Genomic DNA, 23207 nt, shown 5'->3' on the forward strand with positions numbered 1-23207 from the left:
AGGAAGAAAATTAGTAGAGACAGAAAGCTGTAATAGCACAGTGGGTATTTGGGCTTTACATTCTGATTTGGACTTGCTGCCTTGTTATTGCAAAGAGGGCCTCAAAATATGAGCAACCAGTACATCATTATCCCTGAATTTTCAGAAACTATTAAAATGTATGAATCATCTCATTTATTTTGCCTAGAACTCTACAGATTTTTGACTACACTTGCATAAACAGTTAATGTTCCGGTATGGTTCCAGTGTTTGTTATGGAAAGTACCATTTGTATAAATTAAGGAACTACTATTTTGCTATATCCAGACTCCTGGCACTTTATTTGCCTCTTTGGCCTGCTAAAACCTGTCTGCAAATTGCATTTTGTTCTATGACTTTCCTGTATAGCATAGCATTAGTTGGGTTATAAAACATATTACTTGCATCGTTCCATGGAACTGGGCAGTCAGTGAACAGGAAGCCCGAGCTGGAATTTGGTTTGGCAGTGTGAATTATGCTACCTGGAAAAGAGCACAGCAGCCAAAGGGACAAAGAGGGAGACTTCCCTAAGGAGATTTGAAGTGCTATTTTCTTTTAATTTCTCTGCTCACAGTTTTCTTCCCTTCCCCACACCTCTACTTACTCTTCTGGGAAATAGGTATAGAGGCTTTTTGCCAGGATCCTTAGGGTATGCAACAAATAGCTTAAGAGAAATACCCTTTTACAAACAATTGTATTCAATAATGACCTATATATTTTTGTGTGCATTTTGAAATGTCTAAAATTCTGTGTTGAAAGTTAATTTATTCTCCAGGAGCAGTTCAAACATATTTATTATAGAGGTCAGCCACATTGTGCTGTATAGCACTGTGGGACCATGCATGTCTATTCCCTAAGGCTTTTAGGGGAGGGTTATGACTCTAAGGAGAAATATGGTTCATTGATAGGGACTGTTCTATGAAAGGAGTGTATACCTCCTCACAAAGTGTTCAGAATGGTTTTGCAGTTGAACTGAAGTTTATTGCAGGCTGACATGAGTGGAAGTCTGTCTGCTAGTACCATTTCCCGGCATAATCTGGTACTGCTGACACCTTGGGAGGGGCCTTGAAAGATGATTGCTGAGTGTGAGATGGACTGTTTCAGGAGGAGGGAGGAAGGATGGGCTGAAGTAAAGTTACCCAGTTGTTGCTATCTTGAGCCTATGACTGAGCTGCACGGACTCATTCTTCCCTCAGGGGACACAGGTGCGCAGAGCTATTTTTCTTTAATCGCTCACATAAATTAAATTTATTCCTTTGCATTAAAATAATTAAATAAAGCTACGCCCTATATCTTTTAGTGCCAGATAATATCTTTAAACCTTTGGCTCACCATTTTGCTATCAGCTGCAAGGTATTTTCCAGGGTGTGCTTAACCAATTTTACTATTGTCCTGAAAAGTGTTCTAGGCAGAGAAATCCCCTGATAGCAATCAATATTCATGCATAATTTTAATCACTGTATCCACTGGGAATAATAATTTCCGGGCCTCTCTTGAAGTCCACCTGCCCCACACTAAGATGAAAGGGCCTTCCATGCTCTGTATCAAGTGGCACAGGCTTGATGCTTACCAGGATATTAAACACAAATTAAAATGGCTTGGAGAATATTAATGTGGGTCTGAGGTTGGCCAGTTGCTGGTGAGGGGGTGATTCTGCCAAGTCTGGAACAGATTGGCAAGGAGCAAGAACAGTCCTTGCCTTTCCTATATTCCCTAAGGGTTTTCTCCTGCTCTTTTTAGGACACGACAATACTTGCAAAGGTACAGTAGGATACGTGTTTAGGATGGAGGTGTGTGGTTTGGGAACAGGGTTTGTGTGCTTTCCAGGTTAGGAATGATTTTCCTGGGTTCGTTGTAACTTGTCTTCTGATTGTTGAGCTTGTAGATGTGGAAAGTCTACTGCTTGCTAGCTGGCACATCACCTCAGACTCGGCTCTTTGTTGCTCCAACTTGGCTTCTAGCCAAAAACATCAAAGGGGCTCAGTGGTAAATCTATGCTGCTTCCTCCCTGGCAAATGCTTGTTTTGTACAGTCTGCCCCCTGTAGAAGCAGCAAAAGAGTTTGTGTTGCACCAAACTGTCTTTACTCAGGAGTCTTATAAGTGAGTGTCATTCTGTGGTGAGGTATTGGCAGATCCACCATTTCTGAAATTCTCCTGTGTTTGGCCTAGGTAGTTATTTGAGACTGGCTGTTGAACAATATAAATCGCTCTTGGCATTCAGACCTGTTCCCCACCTGCCACATTCACTGATGCCTGCTTGGAAACAGATGTACTTTTATTTGCACCTTCAGGAGGAAACCTTTACAAAACAACCTTAAAGCTACTTGGCTTTGGTATACAGGGAAGAGTAAAGAACACCTAAAGCTCTGCAACAGCCCCATCAAAACAGCATTGACAATCCCTGTAGGAAAGATGGCTCAGAACAGAGATCAGGAACTCCTCTGGAGTAAGCATTTTCCAGTGAAACTGCCTCACAACTCCTTATCTTCCTTCAATACCAAAATCTCAGGGGTTTCTAAAAAAGAGTCAGTGCTGTTAATGACTAACTCTGTGTAGCCAGGAAGGAAAGCAGAATTTGGGTGATGAATTTTGCTTTCCATTTCTGGGAGAAAGAAACCTCCACTCTCTAATTGAGGAAGCAGATGCTTGATGTCTTGTGTAAGGCACACAGCTGGGCTTGTCTAGCTCTGGGAAGGCCCCTTATATTCTAACTTCTGTCTCTTACTCTTTTTTTATTTGCAGCTCAGCGCCATGTCCTCACATACATGGAGGATGCAGTGAGCCAGCTGCTGGAGAACAGAGAAGATATTAGTCAGTATGGCATTGCCAGGTTCTTCACTGAATAGTAAGTACATCAGGATGCTGCCAATAGGGCCAGCCTGAGGGGAGCTTTTAGAAACAGACAGAATATGTGGAAAATAGAGCTGGACATGTGCTGCTTATGTTGTGAATGCTGGATTTTACTGGGTTAGTCGAGGGCTGCCTGAGTGTGTTTTGGAAATGTACGTGGGTTTTGTACAGTTCAGCACCTCTTCTGTTACAAACATTTGTGTGAAGCAGTCACTCTGGGGAACAGTGATTTTAAAAACATGAAAAACCAAATTCTGCTTCTCTTGGTCAGGACTGTTAGTATCAAACTGTTTGAGAAATACTGAAGCAAACTGTTTCACAGACTGCTGCTGGTTTCAGCAGCACTTATTCTTCCTTTTCCTGACTATAAATGTGAATTGTTTGTCTCCTTGTGTGATTGTTGTCCTGTTGAATGCTTTAATAAGATGCCTTTTCTTCTCTTAAAACCTGTGTTAAGTCCTTAAATACTGGACGTGAGCACTATCTCTTCTTACTAATTTGCAAGAAAATTCTTGAGGGAAAAACTATGTGCTTTCTGTCCACAGAAAGTAATACTGACATTAGTCAACTGAGTAAATAGTTGGAAAACAAGAGCTTAAGAAAGATAAAGAGCAGGATTACAATGACCTCCACCCAGCAACAGGATTTCTTTACTGGGGTTGAAGGCAAGGTGGCTTTGAAATACCCTGCTGAAATTGTCATTGAAGCATCTCTGCAGATTAGTTTACATCTAATTACAAACTGACTCTTCCGTGCCTTTTCTAAACTTCTGATCATATATACTTCACAAATTTTCCCTTTTATTTTCAGAGATACGACTTTTACAATGTTTTCTTGTTCACAGTAAGTGTCTTATGGAGTTTCTGATTTTAAGAAAGATAGGAAAAGGATTTATTTTCATTCATTCTCTAATATAGAACTAGTAGTTCTCTTTTTTTTTTTTGCTTTTTTCTTTCATAAACTATCTGGAGTTTAGCAGATAAAACTGCGTCCCCATACCAAAGCACAAACAAGCTTAGTAATTTTAAGAGTTGTGAAGATTTGAAATGTGGGATTCTTCATTTAAAGTGGAGAATAAATGATAGCCAATATGGGTGTAGAATGTGAAGTTTCATATTATGAAAATGTCATATGTTCTGGCTCCCAGGGCTTATTGGTGAGCCCTCACTGCCCAAAAGATTTCTGTTCATCCACTCAACTATCAACATTTGTTCCAACTGTGCTTCAAAGGCTACACTTCTTTCCCAAGCAAATAAACTTGATCTTCAGTCTCAGCATCTTCAAACTCAAAGATAATTTGTGAGATTCCAGAAGGTTTGTGGGCTCTGTCCCAGGTTTTCCATAATCCATATTTTTCTGAAGGAGAGGATTGGAATGTGCATGTTTTGAAGTATGCTGCAGTGATTTGAGATGAAGGGACTTAGTATTAGGATGTCCAGTTTTTAAAATTGTCCTTTGCCTATTTATGCTGACTTAAAATTAGAGACCAAGCCCAGGTGCTTAGACCTAGCCCTTAGAAAGCTAGCAGGCAGGCCCAAACAAGTAACTTTTTTTTAAAGTGCTTATGGGGTAAAAGAATGACTTCTGTAACTTTTCAGAAATTGAAATTAGTCTGTCAAGGACAGGTGTTAGATATTTTACAAACTCCTCTCAGAGGGCATACTTCTCAATACAGTGGTGTTCCATGGACCTCTCTGATGGATTCACTGCTGAAAAGCAACCTGAAGGCATTTCCATCACGCATTGCAATGCCCCACTTAACCATAAGTCAATTCAAGTCTTTGAGCCAGTTACAACTTCTTTCTTTTTTTTTTTTTTTTTGGTAATTAAGAAAACTTTGTTAGGACTTAGCATACCTAAGTGAAATTTCATAATTTAAAATAATGCAGCCATTTAGTTTTGTATGGATCAAGCAGTAAGTGTTCTGCTGGCGATTAGTATTTCAGTTGTTTCTAAGAAATGGAATTGGGTATGTAATTCACTGTTATCCACCATCTAGCACTGTGATTGCTGATTGCAGAGGACTGACCTTAATCTGTACAGTTTTCCTTCCAGAATAGTTTTAATCTTCAAGGATAGTTTTTTCTCCCACTTTATTCCAGTGTTAATTTGTCCCAGTCATATGGACATCTGCTTTCAATCTTGGGAGTACCTTGAGGCTTCCCTCATCTGGCTCACTCCTGACCCTTACAGGAACAGGGATCAATCACCCCTCTGCCAATTAATCCACATCTTTTAGTTAAACAAGTAAAATTATGCCTCTCTTAGGACTAGTTTTGATTTTATAGATATGCTGAAATGCTACTGGTATTTGTTCATTACAAGCCGGAGAAATCTCAGCTCTGCTCTTGAATCTTCATGAAATGAAGACTCTTGAAAACCCTCTGTGTAATTACACACTAATGCTGCTTTACTTCTTCCAGCCTGATGTCTGTGACAAGATATCTTAAAGAACATGTTCCCCCTATACATTATTTATCATCCTGTTTTCTTGATCTTTCCTATACTGAAGAAAAACAGGGCCCTCATGCTAATGCATTTGATCAAGCAGAGGGAATGTGCATAGCATCCCACTTTATAATTTCTGGGATCTTAAAAGGAGTCTGTGTGTCTTTTTTTCATTTCAGCTTAAAGAACCAGAAAAAAAATTATTAAGAGACTTCCTACTAGTGTGTTTTACTTTTCTTGTAGGTTAACCCTTTGCTTGAAACTTTCTCTTCCAGCATGCAGGTGGATGTGCTGCTCTGTTCAAGACTATTTGGAAAGCTCAGAAATAATAACCAGTTTTAACTTACCTTGGTTAGGAAACTGTTTTTTCCATAACTTTAATAGTTTGTTTGATAAACCAAACACACAAGTGAACTGGAGACAAGGGAATGGACTTTTTTTTTTTTTTTTTGAGTCTATATTCTTGTTGCAAAACACATATCCTTTTCTGTTGTTTCTGGTGAAATGTCTCCTGACCAGCTGCTAGCTGGAGCATAACTGAGAAAAAAACTCTTGCTTTTAGCTTGTAGATGTAGCACTGCTTCCACTGGACTCTGCAAACTGATGTCTGAGATCCCCTTTCCCTGTAAAGAGTGTTTCTACTGGCTCTAACTTGAACACCCCTGCTGGATCTTTTGTGACAGTTTAACAGTATTTATCTGAGAAGGTATCTGTGATGTGTGTGATAGGGTTGAGGGTCAGATACTGCTTTTAGATCTGTTGTGTGCCTGGCAATTCAAAATACCAGCTCAGCACTGTGTAGAGCCCTGTTTTACAGAAAGGAACATTTGCTTTGTTCCTAGTAACAAGACTGACAATGCTATATAGTTTGGAATCCTTGGGAAGGAAGATGTTATCATGGTGAGAAGTATCAACTTCTAGCAATGAAAGTACCTCATTTTCTCTTGCTGTCTGGATTGGTTGGAATGATTTGTTCAACTCTTTCCTCAGGGACAAATACGATACCGCTCCTTTGGCTTTCTCTGGCAATAGACACAAGCTTTGGTATCAGACAAACTTTTGGCTTGTTCAGTCCTTTATTGCTCTACAACATTACAGAAATAAATCTGTAGAGTAAACAATGTCCTCTTCTTTAAAAAAGTCTCAATACCCTTGGGGGAGGAGGGCAGGGGGGAAGGGCCAGGAACAAGACAGATGGGATGCCCATGAGAACTAAGCCACTCACTGAAGGCAACCTTAATTGGCAACTGGAAATAAGCTGAATTATCTGATTATGAAAAGGAGAGATTCTTAGAGCTAGCTTAGAGCCATCAATTTTCTTTTTTCTTTGCATCTGTGTATGTAGGCCTTATCACCATCATCATCTTGCTGTCATCTGCTCTGCATCTTTCCCCTTTTCAGAGTAACTTGTTTTGTCTTGTTTGCAAGGATAGTGTAAGCTCTTCGAGACAGAAATGATATTGTACTGCATGTACTTTACAGCACCTAGCATTGTAGAATGTTGACTCTGTACTTTGTACAATTACAGTACAAACAGCAAAAACAGTAGTGAGAAGGTCCTTAGGGCTTTGACAAGTTGTGCCAGATTCCCTTTCTGGGAGATGAAGCCATTCATTAGAATTTCTCAGCACAACTGTTTGGGGGAGGGGCATTGGTTGTTGGGGTTTTTTAGTGTTAGTTCTTTGTGTTTTGGGCAAATCAGTAGAATTTGTGAGGTATTAATACTTTTAGGATATTACCTAAAATATTTATATTCTCTCTGATATAATCTTCTGAGCAATTGCAAAAAAACCCACAACATTTCTTGTACTCTTCAAATACTGTCCTGATTCCTACATGTTCTTCCGCTATGGAGAGAAAAAGATAAAATTATGCCACTCAATGCAAGACTGCACTGAGCCATGTGATCGGTACCAAGCTGCTGCTGTCAATGACCTAGCTGTGCAGCCCTTTGGGCTGAAAATCTCAGCTGGCATAATGTGCTTGATGGTTCCTGACAGGCTTTTACTTGGGATTCCTTGACCCCTAGGGCACTGCATAAGACTGCTGTCTGCCTCTCCTTTGCTCTTCAGTTATCAGTGGAAAGAGAGTGAATATATGAACTCAGACACAGCACTTGTGCCAGAAGCTCTGAGGAGGTGTTGCAGCTAATGTGAATAAGTTGCTGTGATAAAAAACATTTTAAAAATTTCTCTCTACAGACTACATGGATTTACAGGACTGAATTTGTGGATAAATCTTTCTGGGGAACCTACAGTAATTGCATATTTCTCCACTAAGAGTGTTGCTAATGGACACAAAGCCTTTCTGTTAGTCCCTTTGTTGCCTTCCAGTCTCACCTCTACAGACAAGCATTGTCAGAAGGGCAGACTCTCTTTCTTGTAATTGAATTTCTCCAGCCCACCTCAGGAATGGGATTTCAATACCTCCTGCCCACTGTGCATGGGGTATGTGTTTTGTATGAGAGCTATGGAAGATCTGGGGATTGTGGATAACCCTATTTATGATTTAAATTATGTAAATTTTGTCTGGAACCTGTATATCTGTCACCCAATGATTTTATAATAGAATAGCTTTATGGCAGAAACGGCATTGGGATTTTGATATGACAGCCAGTATCTATGAACTCCTTATTTTCCCAGAGTCGTTTCTCTGTAACAAACATTACAACAAGTCCTAACCTGACAAATATGCTGATTGGGATAACTGCTGTTGAGTAAACAGCTGGAAAAAATGCATATATTAATCTCAATAACAGACTTAATTCCCACTGTAGTTTGTACATGTTGCCAATATATTAGAAAATGTAGTATTTTCTTACCTTATTCTTGAGAATCTTACAGATGAGTGGATATTGAGATGTGTCCCTTGCAAAGAAATACAGGGGGGATAAAAAGGTAAAAAATCTTTTTGGTAAACAGGATTATCTTGGAAGAATTGTAGCAAAGCAATAACAGAATAGAACTTAAAAGAAAACATTTACTATTGGTGCTCATGTTCTTACTCCATGTAAGAAACTTCTCATACTGTTTTGGTGACAAAAGAATCTGCAAGATTTGCCAAAGCATATGAATGTTAATACTTGATATCAGCATCTTGTCAGCACAGGGTAGTTATCCATGATATGTCTGCACTTATATACTGACTTGACTTGCACTGTGCTCTTGCTCTTTGAAGAGAGGTAATCACAAATTTCCATGTGCAGTGTGATCAGATTATGATGCTCCTAGTACAGATTCACAGGAGTATCAGTGCAGTCTTTGCCCACTCTTTCCTATTCCTTCACATCATGGAAATTACATATTTACTTGTGGTCTTTTTCAGCAGGAGTTGGCTGACTACTTTATGGAGACCTTATGTAATTGGGTGTATTTTATTTTTTCCTTACAGCCCTGAAGGTTTAAATGCAACACATCTGCCATGAAATTGAGCTTGCTTTAGGTTAAAGCCAACTCCATTAGCTATCCATACGGTGTGGATAGCTAATAAAACTGGAAAGAAATTTCCCAAAAGCCAGAGTCCAGGAATGTGGCAAATGGTACAAGCATCAAGACAATATATATCTGAGTTAACTTTGTGCCTTTTCTCTGTGCTAGAGTTGAATGTACTATCCTCTCTCTAGCTTCAGCTTTTAACTCTAGTAAAACTCTCATTTATGCTTCCAATTTTTTTATTGCTTTTCATCAGAGTTGCTGATATTACTAGTACAAATTTGGAGAAGTATATGATCCCAGCTGGGAGTTAAGATCAGGCTTTGGTGACTTGAAATGTATGAACTTATACAGGCTGGGGGATGAACAGATTGAGAGCAGCCCTGCCAAGAAGGCCTTGGGGATAGTGGTTGATGAGAGGCTGGGCACGAGCTGGCAATGTGCATCACACCCTTCCCAGGATGTCACTGAGTCTTCTGCTTAGTTTTACTTTCTCCATCAGTCTGCTTTTTATTTTTTTTTTTTTAATATATCTGTGCTATTGGCTGGTTCCTGACTGCTTCTTGCATTTCTTTTCATGCATCTCTGTTGTGGTTTTGTTTTTATCCTTGCAGAAGTGAAAGGGCCCTCAAGTCAGAATTGGGGAGCTCTGGAAATCTTATACTGTCCTTCTTCCACTGAGAAAAGGTCTGTAGTAGAGTTTGCTGAGATGCAAATTAGATATTCAATGCTGATGTAAGTGTTTGATAAGCAACTTTCTCCATCATTCTGGAAAATTGCTCAGTTGTGCTTGCTGAGTCACTCTTGGAATATATAGGAAAAGATGAGTAACATAAATAGTGATATATGCGCCACAGATGTAGTGGGACCACTTACAGGTTTTTGCATACGATCTGCAATGTGTATATAAAGAAGTAATCTCACCTCATGCTTGGTCATATGCTTGAAAGATTGGATTTCCTGGATTTCCTACTTCTAAGTGTTTTGAAGAAAACTGTTACGGTAATGTGAAATTGGGAACTGGAATTCAGTAGAAATGCACATGAGAGTAACAACTTTGGAAAAACATAGCAGCGTACAAAATTTGATACATGGTGTTTTTTCCCATATTATATGTGGGAGTTTTAAAATTATTCTTAAGAATAAAAGGCATAGTTTTATAATTTTTTGTTAGTAATATTTTCTTTTTAACATACTATTTAATCCAATAAAGCTTTTGATGTCTCAAGCAGTAAGAGTACCACTGTTGGATACATGGTAACTTCATGAATAGCAGTACCTCTCTCTGCATGACTAACTCACATGGTATAGTTCTTGTTTTAATGAAGCGCTTTGCATGGGTCTAGGCTACTTCATGTATATAGGAGATCAGTTTTAGAGTTCTTGGCTTACATCTGTCTAAACCTATAAGGCTTCCTATTAAATGGGAGTCAAGTAGTGTAAGTTTAAGGAACACTTTATTTTTTCCCAGAAATATCTTTAAGGAAGTTGGGGTTTGGTTTTTTTCTTGTTGATTTGGGTTTTTTCCCCAGTTTTGTGTTGTTAGAAGGACTTTTATGTTTATACTTAGGCTGCAAAATGTTGAGAAATCACAGAAAAACTTGAGGAACATTTCTAATTGCTGTGCTAAGAATATATGTGCTCCCTAAGAATATATGTGTTCCCTTTCTTATCCTTTACAGGATAAAATCCCTTAACTATGTCTGCATCTCCATGAATATCAAAAGTCACCAAAAGTCTTGCAAGTCTGAAAAATGCATTTTTAAAACGTAGTTTATCTTCCTTTTCTTTAAAAACAAAACGAAACAATAGCAAAAAAGCAAAAAGTCTAGTTTTTAGAAATCTGCATGTCTTCAGAGAACCTGAGATTTTCTATGCCGTGCTGTGTTGAAACTATACAGATCCCAGAATACATTAGCTTTAGTGAGTTTCATAACCACGTCCTGCAAATTTAATGTTATTGTGTATCTTCAAGTGAATTAAACGAACTGTAGCTGGTCAACACTGTAGCCAAGCAGTTGTAGTGAGCACAATGTGGTTTAGCTAAGCAATCTCCAAATGCAGAGTTAGCATTAATGTCAAATGATGTGACTTCATCTATATTAAGGAATTTTGGCAAGGTTCATTTGTTGCCATGATGAAAATATTGGAAGCCACTCAGTCTTTGATGTGCTATAGTTTTCTTGCCAAGGCAACTGAATAGGTGAGGGAATACAAGTTGTAAATCTTTTCTTCTGAAATTCTCTAGTCAAACGAAGGCTGAAATGAGCAAATACGGAATCTGTTTGCATGGCACCAGTATCAAATCTCTTTGGAACCGGTATTCAGTTATATATCAGTATTCATGCATCATCACAGTCATAACATGATTGGGCTGCTACCTTTTAAAATAACTAAAAGTCTAGTTTATAAAACATGGAACTGTTTATAACAGGAGAATTCATGCAGAATGGAGCAAACAGGCCCTTACTTGTACTTACACTTTGGCCTCAACTTTCTGAGAAATCAATTTGCCTTTACATGGCATTTTACTTTGATCTCAGGAGTTCAAGATGGGTGCAGTTCCTCAATAATTTTCAAATCCATACTCCTCCTTTGGTGGACATTTATGCTTTGGTATCAAAATCCATCTCCAGCTGATGTCAAATCCATAGCTCCTTTGGAACTGTTAGACAAGAGGAAATCAGAATGCTGCCTTGTGTGGCTTGTGTTTTTAATAGTGTTTTTCATCTTTGTGCCATCTTCTCACCCTTGCCACAGGTTCAAGGTATGGTTTCTATGGCATCTTGAAGCTAGTGAATGAATTCCACAACACAACAGAGAGGACAGAAATACTCATTAGTTAATAAAGGAAGCCAAAGAATAGAGATCATGGCTGTATGATAATGAAGCTAACAGAGGACTTGCATCTCCCATACCCTCAGAATATAGAGTTACAGAGCAATTCTGAAGGAATTTTCTTCTTGCCCCAAAATGTCAAGTTGGACTAGTTTGAACAAATACTTAATAGATTAGCTGGAGAGTTATCAGTTTTCCTTGTGTAGTTAACATTCTAGATTGGTTTATTATTTATGTATTTAGTTTAGGTTTTGGCAGAAAAAAGCAGGTTTTTTTGAGGGAAGCTGGGTAGCAACTTGCAGTCATCTCCATAAAAGCTAGTTATAATGGTGTTCATGTAGCTGTTCCTGTGGTGTGCAACTTACACAGTTTCCTACTGTAAAAACTAAATCTCTGTTTATACCAGCAAGAGCTCTCCAGACTCACTGAAACACCATGTAGTCTGAAATTGCACCTGATCAGACTGAAAGAGCTGGTCATGGGTGATTGATGCTTATCTGTGAAGGCTTCTTTACTTTTCCCTTAAGCACCTTGGAGGGCTTCTGCGGGGCTATTTATGGTCTTTCATTGTATGCCCTTTCCCTTCTTCCTGAATACTAGGCTTCCCAGCTCATAATTCTAAGAAGAAGCTTTATTTCACAGTAGAAAGGGGCCCCAATATGTGGCCTATTATATCCATATCAGCTTGCTTACCCTTTTCAAACAGCTATTGTGTTTTAATAGGGCCCTGCCTGGCAGGGGGAGTCCTTAATTCCTGCTATGTAAGAATGGTCAGCTTGAGTTACAGCAAACTGCAGGATGCTGCTCTGATCAAAAGGCCTCTGTTTTTAAAGATTCCCATGTCCCCACCCCTCCCCATTTGCTTTTTTTTTTTTTTTTTTTTTTTTTTGTCCTGGGCTACTTATTCAACACAGTCATTTTAGCTTGGGATTTGCAAGCCTTGAGGTGTTAAATTACTGATCTAGCATATGAAAAATTAAGGGAGAGGGACTCTAAAAAAGATAAAGGCTTTCTGGGTAATAACAAGCAAGCACAGCAACTCCTTTAATCCTTTCCTTCTCCAGAATCTCTAAACTGGTCTCAGAGGGTTTGATTTGCTACAAAGCAACATAAGAAGGCTTGTTCACTGCCTACTCTGAGCTGTGTCACAGGTGCAGTAGTTCATTTCCTTCATCCCAGTAACATGGGATAATCTTTGTACCACCTGTATTAAGTCTGCCATGAATACAGAGATTCCTAGCCTAAATCAAGAACCCTGAAAACACATAGTTAAAATTTGTGTCACTCCTTTCCCTCTTTTCACACCCTTCAGCTAAGTAAACTTGAGTGCATGAGACAGAAAGGATCTCAAAAGATCCAGTCTCTGTGTTTGCCAATCTTGCCAAATTTTTTTAATGTTAATGAGTTCCTATCTGCCTAGTTGTTAAAAAACCCAACTATGTTCCCATAAAGCCAGTCATCAGGAATAACTTCTAGCATCTGTTTTGTCTTAACACATTTCCAAGGAAATGCCTAAAAAGCACTGCTAAGTTCGTTAGAGGAAGATGGTGGTTTCCTTGAGGCTGACCTCAGTGTCCCAAGTTCTAAGATCTGTGGAATTTAAAAAAGCAGTTGAAACAGTGGCTTTGAATTGGGGAATGCTCATGGTCCTACACTACCTTCCAAAGGGGATAGCTAAAAAAGCAGCCCAGTGATTAATCTGAATATTGCAAATATTGTAGTACACTTAAACCAAGAGGTAAAGAATAAAATGATCTTAAATTACACTCATACAGCAGTGATTCAATCACTACAACAGTGATTTTCTTTTTACCCAGTTATGTCTCCAGTTTTAAGTGTTCCCTCTCTGGGTTCCTTCTAGGCAAGGTAAACCTCACTTCACTATCTCAGAGCATAGCCTTGGGCTAAGTGCAGTTGGTCATTTGGGGATGCTTTATTGTGGTGGATGAGTTATTTAAGAATAGAAAGGGCCTGTTTTGTAAAGCCTTTTGTATTTCAGTATTTTCTATTGCTAGAGGTAGTTCTTTGTTACCCATTGTAGCATAGTCTCTAATCCTAATACTCCTGGTTATCCCTACTTACTGTGCTTTAGTTCACACAATGAAGCAATCTTGGACCTCTGGGTTCCTTTCAGATGGAGTTCAACTGAAAGATGTGTTCCTTCTGCAAATGAGCATTCAGTCAATGGGACTAGATTAGAAGTAGTCCAGAGTGTGTGTCAAGAAAAAACAAATCCTGGGATGCCTGTAATGTTGGCATCAAATCCTCTGCTCTGTTTTTCTCTACAGACTTCTCGGTCAGTCTAAACATAGCCTCTGACAGCAACTTTGTATTTGAGACTACCTTATTTTTGCTTGAGACACTCAACTCTGTTTTAATGACTTAGACACTTGTATAGCTGGCAAGAGAAGGGTGTGGGGGGTGGGGTGTGTATGTAAGTGGTTCATGTTCAAGAAGCCTTCAAAATTTTTTCTTCATCATGCTCTTGATAGAAAGTGCAAGAAGTAATGCTGTCAATTAAGGAAAAATGGTCATTGTTCCTTGTTTTCCATTTGGTAGAGGAGGGGTTCTATGAGTTTGTTGAGCTCTTTGCATGGTAACCAAAGGTGGCACCTGCTAGGGGGACAGCAGGGTCCTGGCAAGCTCTTCCATCCTTCTCGAGGACTTGCAACTCTGCATTGTGCATATTTGGCTTTGCCTGAGTTCAGCAGCCAGAGGCTAACTGCTATAATGGGTTTCAATTGAGATGTTACCATAGCATCCTGGGACTTTTACAATCTATTTAGAAGTCCAAAGGTTTGAAAAGAGTGCTTGAAAGTTCCTGGACTCTGGCAGGTTGCCAAAATGTCAATACACAAAAGACAAAGCCTTATGAAAGCTGCTCTGTTCAGAGAAGCAGCACCTGAGTGCTAGAATTCCCAGCACAGCCATTTTTGATAGCTGGGACTGTTTTATCACAGTCTCCTCCCAAATCTTTTTTCTTCCCCTCACGTGTATGTGCCATCCCACAAGAATAGCCTGGCTGTGCTGTGAGATGCAGCCCTATGAGCAGTGGTGTTGGAGGAGACTGTTCTGGGGTTTGGCTGCTCTGGGGCACGGGAAGGAAAGGAGTGAGAAAGCATCCTGAAGCCCTTACTGTAAGAATTTCTTTAGATATCCCCATCAACTGAGAACCTTGCTTTATTCTTCTCTCATCTTTCTTCAGGATTTTCTCACAAGTGAATGGAAAAAGCTGTTTTGTTAACAGAGTATCCAGTTGCCTAACAATTCTTGTGTGAAATTTGAGTGCTCACAAAAAACTGGTGTTAACTAATGAACATTCAATTCAATTTGTAGTCTTGGTTTCAGCAAGACAAATAAAATCACATCATTAGTAACAGTTGTTACTCTTCTAATTTGCCTACTCTATTTACTGGTAATGAAGAGGACTGAAACAATCATTAGGTTTCCAATAGGAGGCTTGGAGGCTAGCACAGTTGTTGAAAGCTTTCTTCTGGAAGGAATCTCTTGCAGATGGCTGCACTTTAAATGCCTAAAAGGGGAAAAAAAGAAGTTAACCAGAGAAGTGAAAAAATATTTTCCCAAACCCATTTCTAAATGATTGAGGACAAAGTAATAACTTGTTGAGGTACCCTGGTTTTTTTCTAAGATTTTCTTCTTCAAATGTGCTGAAAAGCTCAGTTAGTAAAGTCACTTAACTTTGCTAACAGTATGAGCTGTTCAGTGAGAGGAGGACAGATAGAAGGAAGACTAAGCAATCCTAAGGGAAGAATCTCAGTAGCTGTTCAATTTGCTGAGAATGATTGTGCTTAATGGTTTTGTTCCTTTATTGTTGATATCTTGCTTAAGCCATTCTTCTGAGTGCAGCTTATTTCTTTTTCTGTATTCAAAAGGAATTGGAAAAAATCTGTTTGCATGTATAAAAATAAAGGTAAGGTGTTGGTCATATGCCCTACCTACTTTGGAATACCTGTAACAACTTTGAGTTGTCATAATTTTTCTTTCTTCTAGAAATGTTTACCTGTAAGATTGCCACATTAGTGGTAACTTCATCTCTGGGCAGCTGTTATAAAAAAGGTGGCCAAGTTATTTTGGTACTGCCCATCTACCCATGATATAGGAATTTCAACTTATATAGTTTACTCAAAATATATAGTGTTCCTGTCCCTTGTAGTGATCTTGACCCTGTCTGAGAATAGATTTGTCATTGGGCTGCTTGCTGGATAGCTCCATCATGGGCTGGCTCCTTTGAGCTGTCCTTTTACTACTTATAAAAAGGAATGTATAAAGTAGGGTGTCTGAAATGTAGCATCTTAACTGGGATAAAATTCTGACTCCCAGGCTTGCAATCCGGAGCTTTTTGGGGCAAAATCCTCCCATTGTATAGTTAAACAAAGTCCTCCTTTACTCAACTAGCTGGCGGCACTTGGCTGTCAGCACATCCAGGTGTGATGTTCCAGCATATCCACCCACTCTTTTAACTGAGTAAGCAACAAATGATATCATACCCTTCTGCCTGGTAGGTTTAAAGCCATCCCATGAAAATGCAACTGACTAGAGTTTTTGCTTATTAGAAATAAGGAGTAATATAGTAGGGCTGTCTGCTGTGAATTAATAGTATGTTAGCTTCGTGTCTGGACCTTTCTGTTACAATTGTGCCAGGATCTGCTTCCAAAATTTGCATGTTCTGTAGATGTACTGAGCAGCATAATTTGGTGCATTTAATTGTATCATTGTGCCTTCATTTTTTTCTCTTCCAAAATGTCTCCCTTATGTGTGTTATCTTTCTGAAAGCTACTACCTTCTATTACACCAAGTTTCTTCTTTTTCATCTGTATCCTTCTTTTCTCCATCAGTCTGTCAAATCATCAGCGAAACAATGCAGATCAGAAATGAAAGAAGTCATACAGGCTGTGGTTTGGGATGGGAAGATCTGAAATGCCATTTCCAGCTTTGTCACAGGCATCTTGTGGGACCTTTTGCAAGTTACTTTACCTTACTCTGAACTTGTTCACTCTAAGGCAGAGAGTGACAGCACTTTGTAATGAATACTCTTTACTCACAATGATAGCCATGTAATTTTGGCATATTTTGATCCATCACATGATTTATTTATTTACTTTAATCTCTTGGGACAATGGTTGTGCTTTACTTAACATGAATAAGGTTTCATAAATATGAAATATTGTATTTGTCCATGATATTTACAGGAAGAATATTCCTGATTCTGGGATTCAAGTGTCATGAGTGTTTCTTAATCATAAGGTGATTGTACTTATTTTATTTGATTTACATTTCCTTTTGGGTAGGGGGGCTAGAAACTGTGTTCTGTATTACCTTTCAACAGATGACAAGAGATTTTGGTTTTTTTGCATATGTTTGAGAACCAGGATATTAAAAATGAGAAATGGTGATTCCTTTTGTAAAAATTGAATGACTTCTCTCCACACACACACCCACACCCAGTTGTTACATGACTTTTTAAATTTTGCTCAAGTCTGTCTGGTATAATTCTCTTTCAAGTGTGAGACCCTTTTCTGTATTACGAAGGATAAAGTGATTTAAAGTCTTTATATTAAAAGAGGTGATTTAAAATTGCAAACTGAGAGGGTTCACACTGACCACCGGATTTTGTCTCGGAGATGCTGCCTATGGAGAGGATCTGCTGTGATGAAAGTAAACTTGTATCTTTCATTAATTCTCGTCTATGAGGGAGAGTTAAGCTGCTGTCCCAAGTGAATGTTTTAATGATCTCTCTGGAGTGTTTCAAAGCTTTGTCCCAGTTGCATGATGCCAAGTGAAATGCACAAAATCTGTCTTTGAGGCAACCCTGTCATTATACCTTTTGGTATATAATGTTTGTATTTGCATTTCTTTTGTTCTTATATGTTGAGCTTTACCATGCCCAAAGGAGAACCTCTTGCACTTCAGAGAAACCTTTGTAATCAAATGTTTGCTCTAAAAAGTTAGCCTAAAGTGTTTACAACTCATATTTTAGAAATTTATACTAAAATACAAAAACATGAGTGTCGAATTCAAGATCCATCATAATGGCCAGCTACTCTTTTCAAAATGCATTAGTGCAAATTGTTGTTTAGTGATGTGTCAATCAGCTTTTCATCACAACTGCAGTAAGTTTTATACATCCAATAGTCAATTTCAGTAACCTAGAAATGATAACTTGGGGTTTCTCTTAAAGAGGATTTTTTTGTGGCTTTAAAGAAAACTGTAATGAAAACAGCAGTGAAGTTCAAAGGTACTAAAAGAAAGGGCATCTTCTGGTCAAATAAACAAGAGTTACTCTTGGCAAGCCATTTTCCAATGGATTGTTTTCAAATAAGTGGGTCTTGGACACTCCTTGCTGGGATTCTTTAGAATGAATTTTACTTTCACAAACCTCTAATTCCTATAATTAAATTTCAATGTGTGGTTTTTGCAAATAGTCTTCTCTCTAGAGAACAGATGGGTGTAAACTTTGGAGATTTGGTTCCACAAAATGTAATAGCCAGTGTTTTTCTTGCTGCTGTTCTAGTTGTTCCCAGAATATTCATGTTGGTTCAGCTTTCTAACATTCTTGTTTTGACTTTCTGTCCACAGTTTTAACAGCGTGCGGCAAGGAACACACATCTTGTTCCGTGAGTTCAGCTTTGTCCAAGCCACCCCTCATAACAGGGCGTCTTTTCTTCGGACCTTCTGGAGGTGTTTCCGAACTGTGGGGAAAAATGGAGGCAAGTATTCCAGCATCTGCTGCTGTCCTGTTACCATGACATGAAAGTCGCTAGCCAGTCTATTAATGCACTACAAATACTGACCCTTCACATTGCGTTCTAATATTCTAACATTATTCATGGGGAGACAACGTCACATTTCCCTGTGGAATGGTTAAAAATGGCTCCCAGAATAGAGCAGTGTAGAAGCACCTTGTTGCCAGTGCTACTTCTGTTACAGAACAGCATGTCAAGCAACAATAGATCAGAGGGAGGACATTGTGGACCTGTGCATTGAGATGGATAGGAAAAGAAATGTGCTGGAGGTTGGTGGCTGGGACCAAGAGAAGGTTAGAATATTGAGTGTGGAGCATGAGGGCAGGGGGTACTGAGATTCTCAGCCAGCTGGACTCCTGAATGCTTTCATTAGGAGCCTGCAGGAGGCTGGGTTCATAGTGTGTGGAGCAGTTAACACTGCCACCTGAGCAGTGCCTGAATAGTCCTGCCATAGCTAGGTGATGCTGCAGAAGCCTGATGGCTGTGGAAGAGGGACCACTGACAACTGTGTGACCTCTTCCCCAACCCTACCCACAAGGAAAAAGCTCCAATTCCAAAATAAATACTTAGTACTGTGCTATCATGTCTAGCTATTCTTATATTGCACTTGGTATATTAGGTATTACAGAACTGGCCAGAGTTCAAAATAAACTCCTGTAACTACATGCAACTAAAATTATGTTTTGTTTTACTTTTTAATTTAGTATTTTAAGCAAATACACTGAAAGTTGCTGTACAAATATGAAGGTTGGTGGGTTTTTTTTACTATAAGCCTCATTTTTTTCAGGCTATTTAGACTCATTTCTTCTTGCAGGAAAGACTACAACCATCTCTTAAATATAGATAAAACCTTGCCTTCTGGCTAAGCTTTGTAACACTTCTGCTTTTGATGAACAGAGTTTTCCAGACCATCAATAAAGACGTTTTTGACATATGCCATCTAGATCTTTGGCAATTAATCAATCATAGTTAAACATGACAGAATCTGTAGTAAGCTGCTGAAGTAACTGGTTATACTATCTGTAACACCTTCTTCCCAGTGAGAGGTACTTTGTTATGTTATAAATAATTTACTTTAGTTCAGGGATAGTATTTTAAAGATTTGAGGTAAATTTTATGATACTGCAGTAAGGACATACCTGTTTTGAGTTCGGGTCATAGTCAGGAAAAGTAAAATGTAGACTCGTAGGACATATTTCTATGGGGGTGTTAGAGATAATAGTGAAGAAGTCATCCACCAGAACTGCAGCTGTTAGTGGTAAACCATATTGAAAAATTGAGAAGAAGCTCTCTAATGCAAAGTATCCACTGCAGTACTTTCAGTGCAAGTTTTCATCAGGCTTCATTTATCCAGCACCGACCTCAACCAGATGAAAGGCACCTGGATTTGTTGAAAGGAACAGAAAAGTTTTAGCTTTGTAATATCTCCTTTCTCTTTAACTTTTAGTACTTTTATGTAAGTATGGAAAAGGCCATGGAAGAAAGTGTAATCACCAAGGTACTTTGAAGAGAAAGGGTAATAAGCACAGGAACAAAAGCTCAGGTGGATGTTGCTAAGCTCTGGTTGTGGCCTAAAAGGAGTTCAGTGTATATTTTTCTAACTTTGAAGTCCAGTAGCTTCACTTTTTAGTCTGAGTAAATATTACATGTTTAACTGTATATTTATGCATCTACATACATTTTCTTTTTACACCAACCAGAGACAGAAATGCATCACTTTAGGTAAATTACTGTCAATATTTTCATCCATGTAGTCCAATTTCTGTGGTTCTCTAGCCATAATTATAGACTAGAACCTTGATATTTTTCATTTCAGTTTTATTTGCTATGGATTTTTTTTTTTTTGCTATACCTGTATGTAGAGGAGCTCATAACATCGATGGCCACCTAAGAATTAAACTCATTCACTGAGAAGCTGAACCTGTGCGATGTGGTGGGTGAAATATGGTCATTATCACACTCAGGCATAGAGTACACCTAGATGTTTTTTCTTAGCTGTGTTTGCATGGGGAAACCTATGCTGAAGCAGACTCCTGGAAGGACCTGTGGACCCATGGAGAGAGGAGCCCATGCTGGAGCAGCTTTGCTGGCAGGACTTGTGACTCCATGGGGGACTCAGGCTGGTGCAGTGCATTCCTGAAGGACTGTACCCTGTGGAAGGGACCTACTTTGAGCAGTTTGTGATGAACTGCAGCCCTTGGGAGAGTATTATGCTGCAGAGGTTTGTGGAGGAGTGTCTGTGGAATACAATATTGGAACTGGAGAAGAGAGCAAGGAGATAGAAATGGCAGAGACAATGTGTGACAAACTTCCTGGTCTCCCTGTGTCACTTGGGGGAAGGAAGGTGGTAAAGAAATCAGGAATGAGGTTGAGCCCAGAAAGAAGGGAGAGCTGAGTGGAAAGTTTTAAGATGTGATTTTATTTATTTCTATCCTACTCTGATTTAATTGGTAATAAATTAAATTTCATTTCCCCAAGTCAAGTCTGTTTTGCCTGCAACAGTAACTGGTCAGTGATCTCTCCCTGTCTTACTCTTGTCCCATGAGCATTTAATTGTATTTTCTCTTGATTCTCCAGCTGAGGGGGAAGAGTGACAGAACAGCTTTGGTGGGCACCTCGTTAGGGTCAAACCACCACAAGGAGGCCAGTAAGTTATGGAGTCCTGGTAAGAAATTCTGCTTATGGTTATATACTATGCAACAGAGCATGGGACAAACAACCTGCTGTTTCTGAAATTAGTAGGAATATCGCTTGGGCTAACATAAGAGCATTGCTTTTGAGACCTGAACTAGAATTTCTGCATTTGGTGCCCTGTGTCAGGTGTATGAAGTGTTATTCATCAAATGGCCGCTTTATGTCAATGGAATTGCTGTGTGCAGAAAAGGATGAAAATATACCCTTTGTTTTCTACAGTATGATTCTTATCTGCCGCAGTTTTCTCACTGGGTTTGTTTCCGGGCAGGGCTTGCTTCATTCTTTGTCATTGATTTATGTCTGTGAAGAACTATGAAAGCATATTTTGTCTTCCTTTGTCAGAAGTAGTACATTCACTAACTTCCATGTCTTCTAGGTTGTCCTTGGTTTTATTTATTCCTTTATCATGAAAGTGTTTACTGCTGTTTCCCCCTCTCTCAATTACTTTACATTTCATTCCAGATTTGAATTTCATGTTTGAGGAGTGGGTGGTGGCGTTTTCTTAGTTTTCTCCATCTGTGGAGGGTATCCCTGATAAAAGACATAAACACCAACCTATGAGGATATAAGTCCACCTAATAAATAACTTACATCAAAGCTTGTACCCTGGCTGGAGGGAAGCAAGGGAGAATATTAAAGATGTAAGATGATGCAATTTCCAAGCTTATAGAAACTCATAAAAGCCCCAAACAAACAAACCCCCCATCTTTTCACTTCTGAGTAAGTAATTGGGATTTTAGAAAAGTAGACAAAATCTCACAAATAAGTTAAGTGATTGCTTAATCTGGCTGTTAGCTGTTCCTCCTCGATGCAGGGAAATTTACTGCATTGTCTGTCAGTCTTGACCATGCCTTGACTTGGAATGTGCATGTCATTCACTCAACCAGATGCATCAAGTCATGAGTTCTCAAATGGCCAATAATAGAGAAATCTGTCTGAATACAAGTAGTGCTTAAATGTAACAATCTGTGTGTGTGCAGAACCATGTATACAGTAACTGAAATGCACTAGCATTACTGTTTCTCTTGGGAAATTGCTGTAGATGTTACTTTTCTACTTAATTCCTTATCCTTTTGAATTACTGGGAAATAGCTCTTCATGGAGAAATATAGCAGATTTTATGTTATTTTTCTATGATGTTAGCTCTGTTACTTGGTGTGTTCTGGTTACCTTGACTTTTTAAAGTCCTTTTGTTTAGAGACTAGATTTATTTTTTAATTTTGTCTCTGAATAGTAAGGGCAATTTACTAGCTTCAATAAATGTGATGGTAACACTTCAAAAAGTAAAGAAAAGTTTGTTGTTTGGGAGGGTTTGTTTGTTTATTTTTTGTTAAGATGATTTCTTTTTGGTGATACGCTGGATCCATTTTACAGGATTTTCCAGCAGTTTTAGAAACTTAGTAAGATGCAGAGTTCTACTTTCAAGTATACAGAAGCATATATGGGATACCATGCACTGGGAATGTGATACCAGGACTAGAAGGAAACAGATGAATGTGATCCAGTGTCAAGAAACTGAGGTTTCTTGTTGAAAAACACTTCACAGAATTTCTTGTGATAGAATCATAGAATATGCTGAGTTGGAAGGGACCCGATATGATCACTGAATCCAGTTCCTGGCCCTGCACAGGATAAAGCCAAGAATCACACCATGTGCCTGAGAGCATTTTTCAGATGCTTCTTGAACTTTGTCAGGCTGTTGCTGTTACCACTTCCCTGGGGACCCAGTGTTCCAGTGCTCAACCACTCTCTGGGTGAAGAACCCTTTTCCTAACATCCAGCCTAAACCTCCCCTGACTCAGCTTCATGTCTTTCTCGAGTCTTGTCCCTGGTCACAAAAGAGAAGAGATCAGTGCTTGCTCCTCTACTTCCCCATGTGAGGATGCTGAAGACTACAGTGAGGTTTCCTCTCAGGGAAAAGTCTTCTCCAGGCTGAACAGAGCAAGTGACCTCAGCCACTTCTTATATGACTTTCCCTCCAGAGCCTTCACCATTATTGTAGCCCTCCTTTGAACAATCTATAATAGTTTCATGTCTTTCTTATATTGTGGCACCCAAAACTGCCCCCAGCACTCAAACTGAGGCTGCCCCAGTGCAGAGCAGAGCAGGACAATCCCTTCCCTTGCCCAGCTGGTGCTGCTGGGCCTGATGCACCCCAGGACA

The 23207-nt window shown here is 39.1% G+C and overlaps 1 protein-coding gene across 3 annotated transcripts in view; it reads left to right on the plus strand.

Moving 5' to 3' along the window:
* Nucleotides 1-23207, plus strand: part of CSTPP1 (centriolar satellite-associated tubulin polyglutamylase complex regulator 1) — a 78694-nt gene that overhangs the window by 6243 nt on the left and 49244 nt on the right. Inside the window, exons 2-4 of one of the 3 annotated variants that reach the window (XM_053944569.1) lie at nt 2762-2864; nt 18184-18314; nt 20928-21015. In XM_053944569.1, coding sequence (XP_053800544.1) covers nt 2837-2864; nt 18184-18314; nt 20928-21015 — 247 coding nt within the window. In that variant the 5' untranslated portion in view covers nt 2762-2836. The remainder of the gene's footprint in view (nt 1-2761; nt 2865-18183; nt 18315-20927; nt 21016-23207) is intronic. The other 2 variants (XM_053944570.1, XM_053944568.1) reach the window with 2 other exon arrangements.

Source organism: Vidua chalybeata, chromosome 6 (genome assembly GCF_026979565.1).
Source record: "Vidua chalybeata isolate OUT-0048 chromosome 6, bVidCha1 merged haplotype, whole genome shotgun sequence".
Taxonomy (NCBI): Eukaryota; Metazoa; Chordata; class Aves; order Passeriformes; family Viduidae; genus Vidua; species Vidua chalybeata.